Source organism: Ictalurus punctatus, chromosome 16 (genome assembly GCF_001660625.3).
Source record: "Ictalurus punctatus breed USDA103 chromosome 16, Coco_2.0, whole genome shotgun sequence".
NCBI lineage: Eukaryota > Metazoa > Chordata > Actinopteri > Siluriformes > Ictaluridae > Ictalurus > Ictalurus punctatus.
Genome location: NC_030431.2, coordinates 11133083 through 11143082, shown reverse-complemented (window position 1 = coordinate 11143082; position 10000 = coordinate 11133083). Strand labels below are relative to the sequence as shown.

Genomic DNA, 10000 nt, shown 5'->3' with positions numbered 1-10000 from the left:
AAGGGTTTATTTATCTTGAAATAAAATATACTGTAATTTATGAGAATTTGTCAAACAATGTCAAACTTGTCAATCTCCACCATTATCTGAGGAACACATACATACCATATAATTTAATTATTACATAATAATAATAATAATAATAATAATAATAATAATAATAATAATAATAATAATAATAAACTAAATTATTATTTAAGAATGAAAGGTTTTTGATTATATATAATGAATATACTTATTTGTTCTATATGGAATTTCCAGCTAGGCTTTAAAGAACATTTGCAATATGCTTCACAGTCTGTTTGTTCTGTGTAATGCTGGTGTTCAAAGCCAAACCACCGAGTGAAAACAGTGAATTAGGTTGGTTATTAGAAAACAAAGTCATCACAACACACATCACCAATCATTAAAAAAGCTGGTGTAAAAATAACACAAACACCTAATGCTAAGAACACAAACCTTATGTTAGACTGTAAAAACCTGGAAACCTGCTATCTGTAAATGTTTTTCATAAGTACCTGCAAACTGTCTGTCCAGTGAGCCCCTTGCCCCAAACCTGGTGACCAGTTTTCCATTGGACTGGAAGATGAAGACGCAGCATGCCTTGTTATCAACGGCGATGATGTGACCGTTACGATCCACTGTAATTCCCTTCGGCCCCATCAACCTCCCAGAACCGATTTTATTCTGAGCACAAAAAGTGGGAGGGAAAAGTCATGTGATATACAGTCATGTGAAAGAATAAGTACATCCCATGGAACTTGATGGCTTTTTGATATATTTGGACAAGCAAACATTTGATGATCTTTGAAACAGCTTCTATTAATAAGGTTGCGATACTTGAACAAAACCACTTAGGAAAATGAGCTGTTTCAATCAATTATTCAACAGAAATAACGATATATGTGATATTCTTGTGTGGAAAAAGTAAGTACCCCCTTGGTCTCAGAAGCTTGTATTGCCCCCTTTAGCAGAAATAACTTCTTAGAGGTGTTTTGCATAATTGTCCACATGACTTGCGGGAATTTTTGACCTCTTTTCCATGCAATATTCTTTAAGTTGCAAGATGGTTGAGGGTTTCTCACATGTACTGCCTGTTTCAAATCCCCCCACAATATTTCAATGAGATTCAAAACCTTGGCTTTGACTAGGCCATTCCATAACCCTCCATTTATTCTTTTTGAGCAATATCTTTGTGGATTTGCTAGTGTGCTTAGGATCATTATCCTGTTGAAAGGTTCACTTTTGGTTCAACTTAAACTTTCGGACAGATGGCCTCACATTATCTTCAAGAACTCTTTGATATGATGTAGAATTCATAGTTGAATAAATGAATGCAAGCTGTACAGTTCCTGAGGCAGCAAAGAAACCCCAAACAATAACATTGCCACCACTGTGCTTCACAGTTGGTATGAGGTGCTTCTCCTGAAAAGCTGTCTTTGGTCAGCACAAAACATGTCTGCTGTTACTGTGGCCAGAGCAGATTATTCCAAAAGACCTGGTCTTCACCTATATGCTCGTTGGCAAACTGTAGTCTTGCCCTATTGTTCTTTATGACTGCAAAGGCTTTTTCCTGGCATGCCTCCCATGCAGGTGAAATTTGTGCAATCTCTTTTCCATTGTAGAAGCATGCACTTTGACACCAAGAGACTTACTAGCAGATCCTGTGATAAATTTTGGGGTTCTTGGAGACTTCTTTTTGCATCAGTTGGTCTGCTCTTTGGCTGAATTTGCTGGGATGGCCAGTTTGAAATCTGTGTTATTTGTAGATTATTTTCCTTACAGTGGAATGATTTGTTTTATTTAATTTGGAGATCTTTTTAAACCGCTCAGACTCATAAGCATCCATAACCTTTTTTTTCTGAAGGCCTTACAGAACTCTTTAGATCTTGGCATGAAGACACTACACACCTCGATAGTAAAGGGAACACCAGACACTAGATATGAGAGGGGTATAAATAAGACAGGTTTCACCTGCACTCCCTAAGCAGGTTCTAATCACTGGCACCCAATCTTGAACACCTGATTCTAATTTTATCGATTTGAAGTTGTGATAAATGTAGCGGTGTACTTACTTTTTTCATGTGACTGATCTGTTTTGTTGTTTTTTTTTGTTAAGTTAAATTGTGAAAATTACTACAAAATGTCAATTGTGTTTGCCCTTTGTCCAAATATCTACCAGAAACCAACAATTTCCATGAAGTGTACTTATATTTTCACATTAGTGTATATACAGAATATACAGAAAACGGTCCCTCTCAGCCATGGTCATTGTTTTTTTGGCCACTATTTCACTCAGGAAGAAGGTGTGATATGGTGTGTGTGCTACTGTTCCACACATAATAGATCTGATAAACATAGACCTGTAATTGGTTGCAGTAAGGACATTTTGGCATTTAAGTGGAAGAGTGTTTAAAAGAGTGAAAAGAGTTTAAAAATGGAAAAGAGTGAACCATTTAGCTCTGTAAATCAAAACACACATGGGGCTGAGTGTCCTATTTTTGCTATTCTTGTTTACTCCATGGTTATGTTTAGACTTGTGATATGTTTAGTCATTTGCGGATGTTTTGAATTACAGGTTAGGTAAAAATTTGCATTTGCATGCTAGTTTATTTTTAATCACAGAGCTCACACCCAAACATATTCCTCTCCATTGTAAATCACATGTATGGACTGTTGATAAATATAACCTGGTTGATAAAAAAAAAGGAAATAAACTCACAATAGCCCTGTCTTCTGCTCATGCTTTGGTAGTATATTGATGCATAGTGTGACGTTTATGCCTTACGAGGTCTGGATAAGCATAAATAACTTTTTTTCTTTTTTTTTTTAAATCAAATCTCTTATAATCCCATTGTACTACAGATCAAATCAGCTGAAAATCTGACCTGGTAATTTTCTAGAACAGCAGCTCTGACAGTGGTGCCAGCTTTAATTTAATTCACAGATTGCTGCATGTAAACATTGTTTATATTAATGCACTAAATTGTTGTTTCTATAGTAACAGCTCGTTCACAGAACTTGTACAGCGGATGCTCTGCAGAATCTAAGGATAATAATAAACGTGTTATTTAACAAAGAAAAACACATGACAGTTGAGTAACCGTGAAGCTTTCTGTAAGGAGGTGTTTATTTCATGTTTTTATGGAAGGAGAGTCAGGTGTCAGCGATTTGTAATATTGAAGATTTTACAATCTTCAATATTACAAATATATAAATAATTGATTATTTAAAAAATAAAAAATAAATAATAAAAATAAATAATAAAAAAGCGCACCCTCCAGTATTAACATACAACTATCACTCCGTATGTAGACTCCTGTGATATATAATTCAGATTAAATAATAAAGCTTTTCATGTACTGCTCATAAGGCATGAGACAGCTGAGAGATGGGAAAATGAGCACTGATGATGTAACAGAACAGAACTCTAAATGTTTTGTTGTTTTATGCTGTAATCTTGTCAGAAATAATGACACTGATAGCTATTATAGACATTTGTACTTTTCTGCAGTCACCCCATTTCGTACCTTAAATTTCCCTTCGGAGGAAAAGATGCTTATCCATCGATTATCATAATCAGCTACTATGATGTCTCCATTCAGGTCTACTGTCACTCCTGTAGGTCGCTGCAGTTGCCCTGGCGAGCGCCCTCGCACCCCGAATCTCAGCTTAAACTGTCCATCATTAGTAAACACCTATGCAAAGGAAATATGACAAAATTAGGACTTAATGATCAAATTTATTTATTTATTTTTTTTTAAATACACAGTGTGTGGATTACTAGGCTTTCCTCGTGGTCTCTTTACACTCTGCATGTTGTTAAGTTGATAATTCTTAACGAACCTTCTTTTATTAATTGCAATTAAATTCAATTCAACAAGCTTTATTGGCATGACAATATACATGTACAGTATTGCCAAAGTATTACAGAAATGTAAAACTGTTATTAATAAACATTGTGTAAAAAAGAAAAATGTATACAATGTTTAAAATGTAAAAATTTAAAGAAAAATCTAATGCAATAATGTCAAATCCAATTTTATATATATTTTACTATAAATATATATATATTACACCTAATCCTTTATCTTTTATTTGTTTCATGTACTAGCAATTCGAATATCATTTATTGAAAGAAACTGCATGCAAACTCAAACTAAAATAAAATACAAAGTTGACATGAACTATTTTTTGCTTTTGTTCCTGAGTGAATAATTTGATTTACTTGAGGTCTAGACAAGTGTGGAAAATGCAAGGTGGCAGAACCCACTCCAAAGATGCTACAGAATTTTACAAACAATATCAATCCATTTCTCTCTACAGCTAAAATACACTTTAAAAAGTTCTGTAAATATATTATATATTATATATTATATATATATATATATATATATATATATATATATATATATATATATATATATATATATATATATATATATATATATATACACACACACACACACACACACACTAATTTCACCCTTTATTATAATTTAAATTGATTGGTGTTCATATGATATGGATCTCTTTTTGTTTCATATATACAGAGAAAATTATTTTCATGTCAAAATGTAATTATTATCAGTCATTACAGGAAACTTCTTGAATTGGCAAAATTGCAATTGCACAAAATTGTTTGGAATTTTTCTGAATGTGCGCTTTGATGACATCTCATGACGCATTTTGGCCAAATCTGCAGAAAATCTGCGGTAATTTAAAAATAAAAAATTGCAAGCCCCTCCAAATATGGCAGAGTTTGCTTGATTTTGTGTTCATTTCTGCGATCACAAAAACGGAAAATCCTGGAGGGAGTGTATTATAAGCTATATTTTATAATTGTGGTTTTTAAAAAAAGTGAGATCATGTTCATTGAAAAAAGCACAATATTTAATGTGATTTTTATTTTAGTATTTATTTTTATTCCAGTCATTGACCTAAACAGAACAGGTACTGCAGGATCGCTAATAAATTGGACTCACCTGTATACACTGGTTGTTGCTGTCTGCCACTACAACTCTGCCACTGCAGGTAGAAATGCCTTGAAGATTAGTAAACTCGCCCTTCTCCCTGCCTCTTGTGCCTGTTACACACACAGTCAATGTTTCCACATCATTTAAAAATGCAGCAGGGTCCAAAAGTCTGAGTCTACTGCTGACCAATTACGAATCAACTCTTCACTGAGAGAAGATGATGTAAAGACAACATATACACATGCACTTATTATCACTACATGGCATAAAGACAGCTTGAAATAAATGAAGCAAACTCCTGGAGAGACTATCCACTGGACTTCAGTAGGCTTACCTACTCTGTAGATCAGCTCATCCTCAATAGGATTCTCCTTCTTCTTAGTAGTGCTGTACATACTGGAAGGTCTTCGCACAGCTTTCTGCCTGATGTGTCCTCCACTTCCACTGGGCGACTTCACCCTCCTCTTCACGTCTTCAGGAGACTGAGGCACGTCGCTAGGCTTCACGCCACGCAGTCTGAATGGACTCCCTCTCACAGGCTGGCCATATAGCATCAGTGAGAAAGAATACTCTCCTTCGCTCCTCAGCGTGTAGCCCACTTCATATGTGCCATTTTTATTGTCGACTACCTCTGCCTCGACTGCTTTGCTTCCTTCTGGCCCCGTAATGTCCGCTTTTAGAAGTGCATTTCCACTTCGCACCAGTTCTCCATCCTTGTCCTTGGTGGTGACGGTGATGGTGCTGTGCTGGCCGATGACTGCGTGCCTCAGGCCCTCGCCGGTGGCCACGCTAGTGTGTCCGACAGCACTAGTGGTGATCAAGACACCCAGGTTCTGGATGGAGCGCCGCAGGCCCTCTGTCTCTAGGCGGCACTGCAGGTGTCCATTCTCATGTGGCCGTTCAGGGAAGGTGTGACACGCCAGAGCACCTGCACGCTCCCCCATCTGCTTCTGCACAAGTAGCACCTCGGCAGCACCACCGTGACTTAGCGCCTGTTCTGTGAAGCTGCAGCTGCTCTCGATATGTTCTTTTGCCTGCTGCAGAGATGACAGCTGGGACTGCAGAACCTATTACATACATCAAAGGGGCAAGAGGGGGGATATGATGCATTTCTCAAGCAGTCCAGTAAAGGGCAATTTTGTATTCATTCAGTGTTTTAAATGAAATTTTACAATTTTATTCTCTAATTGATACAAACACAAACTAATATAACTATTTATATATATTATACAGAAACCATTCCTTACAGCCCATTCCCACATCTGATCTAAGCCATACATCCTCTGAACAAATGGACGATGAAAATGGAGTTAGTTAAACTACGGTATAACCAACTACACTACACAAAATATATTAGCTCAGCTTCATTATACAGTAACATCTATGTAAATGGCAAGAGTAGCATAACTACACTGAAGCATGTCATCTCATGCTTCATACAAATGGTGATTAATAAAACTGGCCAACAGGTATTTGTTGTTTTATTTTCTTAATTAACGAACAAGCAATTAGCAAACATTTGGCCAGTTATGCACAAGGCTGGTCACCATTATCCTTTAAAACCAGCCTCTATAAAAACTTGAACTTGTTAATCCAAAAATCTTTTAACATTTTTACCTCTGTCCATCATCAAAACCAGCATCAAGTACATATTAAAATACTACATTATTTTAACATCCAAATAAAAACAAACTACATGCTATTAAAGATGAATGAAGGCGCAGACTCATTTGCAGTCATCACACATGATCTAGAAAAAAAAAAAAAAATCTAATTACCAGTCCACATTTCCTCTCTTCCCCACAGGTCACTACCAGAGCATGAACTCATTGGTAGCCAGTAACCATGAAACAAATTACATTATGCTGAAATGAAATATATGACTTAGACTAAAATCTATACATACCTGTGTATATACATGTTAAGAAACTTAAACCATTAACAATATCAACTACTTGCAAGATGTGATGTGATCAAAACTATTGATGGAACCTCAAAAAAATTTTATTCGTTATCTCCACCTTATACGCTCATAAACTGTTGGAATTCTGGAATCTGATTGGTCAGAAGTGTTAATTCATTTTCTGTAACAGCAGCTCTAACAAAAGTGCTAGCACTAATTCAAATCAAGGTTCATATTAACTTATTCTGATACGTTATTGTTCTATATTAACTCATTCACAGGGACTGGTGTGGTAGCCGCTCCACATAATGTAAGACTAAATTAGTTAAATCTATGAATCTAATTATAAATGGATTAAAATGTGGAAAGAGGGTTGAAAATTAAAAGATAAAAAGTTTAAAAAATGGATTAATAAGTTTTCTGTAAGGAGATGTTTATTTGAACATGTTCAAGATCAAGGCCTATGCTGTTACTCAATAACAAAACTATTTTTGGGAGTTTTTTTTTTTTTTTTTTTTTGCTTGTTTGGTTATTAAATTTAAAACAGAAAAAAAGAGAGCCTGGTAAAGGAATAACTGCTTATATATGTTATAACATAAGATGCCAGGAATCAAGTTGTTTTTGTGGACATTAAGCAAGATGTAGAATGTAATTTAAAACTTATGTGTTGGTCTTTAATAAATTCTAAATTGTAAACAGCTGTGGTATAAGTGGAATCAAACAGTTTGGCATGTGCTGTTATTGTAAAAGAAGTAACATAACCATTGTTGAAACAGCACGCACCGTCACGTACGATTCCTTACTTCTTATCTCCAAACAATGACCATTTTATCATCATGTACACGTCCATACAGTTGCATTTACAAAGTATACAATTACTGAATGTAGTCCATCTGCTACATATTATTTATATTATAATATATATTTACTGAGGTAAAACTCTGTTCCTGACCTTCTGCTTGGAACTGCAGATGTTCTCTAGGTCAGTGATGAGGGCAGTTTTACGTTGGTGCAGAACCCGCTCTAGCTCCTCAAACGTACAGCTGATCTCATTCACTGCTTCAGTCTTTCGATCCATCAGCTGCCTGGAGATCTCATTCACTAGTTCTATTGCAACTGTGAGCTGAGGCAACCTAAAGGAATAATAATAGTATTTAGTAGTGCAGTATTTTAAAATATAGTTAAGTGCTAGTAAAGAGCATATCACCAGGGACAGTTTTATTGTTGTTTTGATGTTTACAATTACTTTTAGCATAATTTTAGCATTTAGGCAAACCCAATTATTACCCAATCATTTTAATGATGAATTCCTTTAGAATCACTCTTGAATTAAAAATGTTATACAAACGGCTACTGTATGAAGGTGCAATGCAGGTTGAAAATCTGTGGGGGTTTTTTTTATTATTATTATGAGGAATCCAGAGAGCTGTGATTTGTATATGGTTTGATACCACACGGTTCTCCGTCAGCTTTTATTTGTCATCTTAAAGCATTTTTTAACCTGAAACCGACATTCTTCTGGTTCCAAGAACTTGATTTCTCCACGAGGGAGTGTGCTACCTGTTGCGAATAGCATCCAGCTGATTCTTCAACGCTGCTTTGTGTTGTTCCAGAACGTCCCTCAGTGGAACAGTGACATGTTCTCGATGTTCACCCTCTGTGCAGTCTAAACACATGGCAGTTTCACACGACTCACAGTAAAACTCCATCACCTGCAGAGGGAAATCAGTGAACACCTGTACTCAGGGCTCTATGGTAACAATTACTTTTAGGAGCACTTGTGCTCCTAATTACAAAAATTTAGGAGCACAGTCAAAGATTTTGGAGCACGGTTGAAGTTTTGTTTTTTTTGCTTGTTTGTTTTTTGAGAGATGGTAACGTTAATGTGCCACAATAGAACACACAAGTAGGCATGAGAAAACTTGAGCTTGTCAATTATGACAGAATTTAAGAACATGGTGTGAGCCATGACAACTTAATTTACCTTCTGATAAACTAAATTTAATATTTTCAGTTAATTTTACAGACTGTATGCAAAAAAAACTGTTCCACCTTATAAACAAATACAATAAAGCTCAATGTTCAGTGTTTGAAGTCTGCTCCTCTTAAATATATTTAAAGCTACACTACTAGACATTTTCCTCTGTCATGGTTCTGGACTAGAGTCAGCTCTCGAACTGCTCTGTGTATATAGTGTAGGTATCTGAATAATCTCATATAGGATGTGATTGAGTGAGTTCATTTACCTGTCAGATGTAAAGCACTTTAGTTTAATGGTGTTCATTAGGGATGCTCCGATCAGGATTTTTATGACCGAAACGGATCCAGATACCAATCCTTTTGTTTAAGCTTTAATCAGGAAGTCTATCTAGTCTATAAAGTCTATAAAAAGTTAAATGTAAGCTCTCTGCTCATGGTCACTGTTAATTGAATTAAAATAATAGCAATGAGAAATACTCTTGGTTAATTGACAAATAAAGAAGCATAAAATATTTATTTTTAAATATTTTAAACAATCAAGAGTCCTAATTAAAAGTAGATTAACAAGCATGATCCATATTAGGAAAAAGGCTAATAGCCTTCTAAGGAGATAGCGAACTAAGCTTAATATCAAATTGATATTAAAAGCCACCCATAGTAATTAAACATTATTTCATTTCTCATTATTTTTCATATTTTATGAAGTTATTATAATATATATTTTTTATATTAAATGATATATTTATAACTAAGCACATTTTCTGTCTTGACATTTTATTAGTTTTTTTGTTTGTTTGTTAATCAATTGTTCCTTTTGGATCCGTTCCCCCAGTACAGTGTCCCATGTCTGCTGATAATATTGTGTTTTGGGGGATTAAATCAAAACATGGAAACTGGAGTTGACTTTTCTACTGATATCTGGCAACCCTGAGTTAAACGAAGTAAATGCGCTGTGAGTTGGTGTAGCAGGAGAGCGGCAGTGTACTATATGTTTACAGACTGGACAGTTGCTACTCTTGATTATGATGGGTGAGGAATTATTTAGTAAAAAATTTTGGATTAAAACCCACCTTGTAGCGTTATCATTATTATTCATTTACGGCTGTCTCTACTAGGGCTGCACGATTATGGTCAAAATGAT

The 10000-nt window shown here is 35.3% G+C and overlaps 1 protein-coding gene across 4 annotated transcripts in view; it reads right to left on the bottom strand.

Annotated features, from left to right (window-relative positions):
- Nucleotides 1-10000, bottom strand: part of trim3b (tripartite motif containing 3b) — a 46746-nt gene that overhangs the window by 10581 nt on the left and 26165 nt on the right. For all 4 annotated transcript variants that reach the window (XM_017489042.3, XM_017489043.3, XM_017489041.3 and 1 more), the window contains 6 exons: nucleotides 8440-8591; nucleotides 7832-8012; nucleotides 5311-6043; nucleotides 4986-5086; nucleotides 3531-3698; nucleotides 519-687 (listed from right to left, as the gene is read on the bottom strand). In XM_017489042.3, the coding sequence (XP_017344531.1) occupies nucleotides 519-687; nucleotides 3531-3698; nucleotides 4986-5086; nucleotides 5311-6043; nucleotides 7832-8012; nucleotides 8440-8591 (1504 nt within the window). The remainder of the gene's footprint in view (nucleotides 1-518; nucleotides 688-3530; nucleotides 3699-4985; nucleotides 5087-5310; nucleotides 6044-7831; nucleotides 8013-8439; nucleotides 8592-10000) is intronic.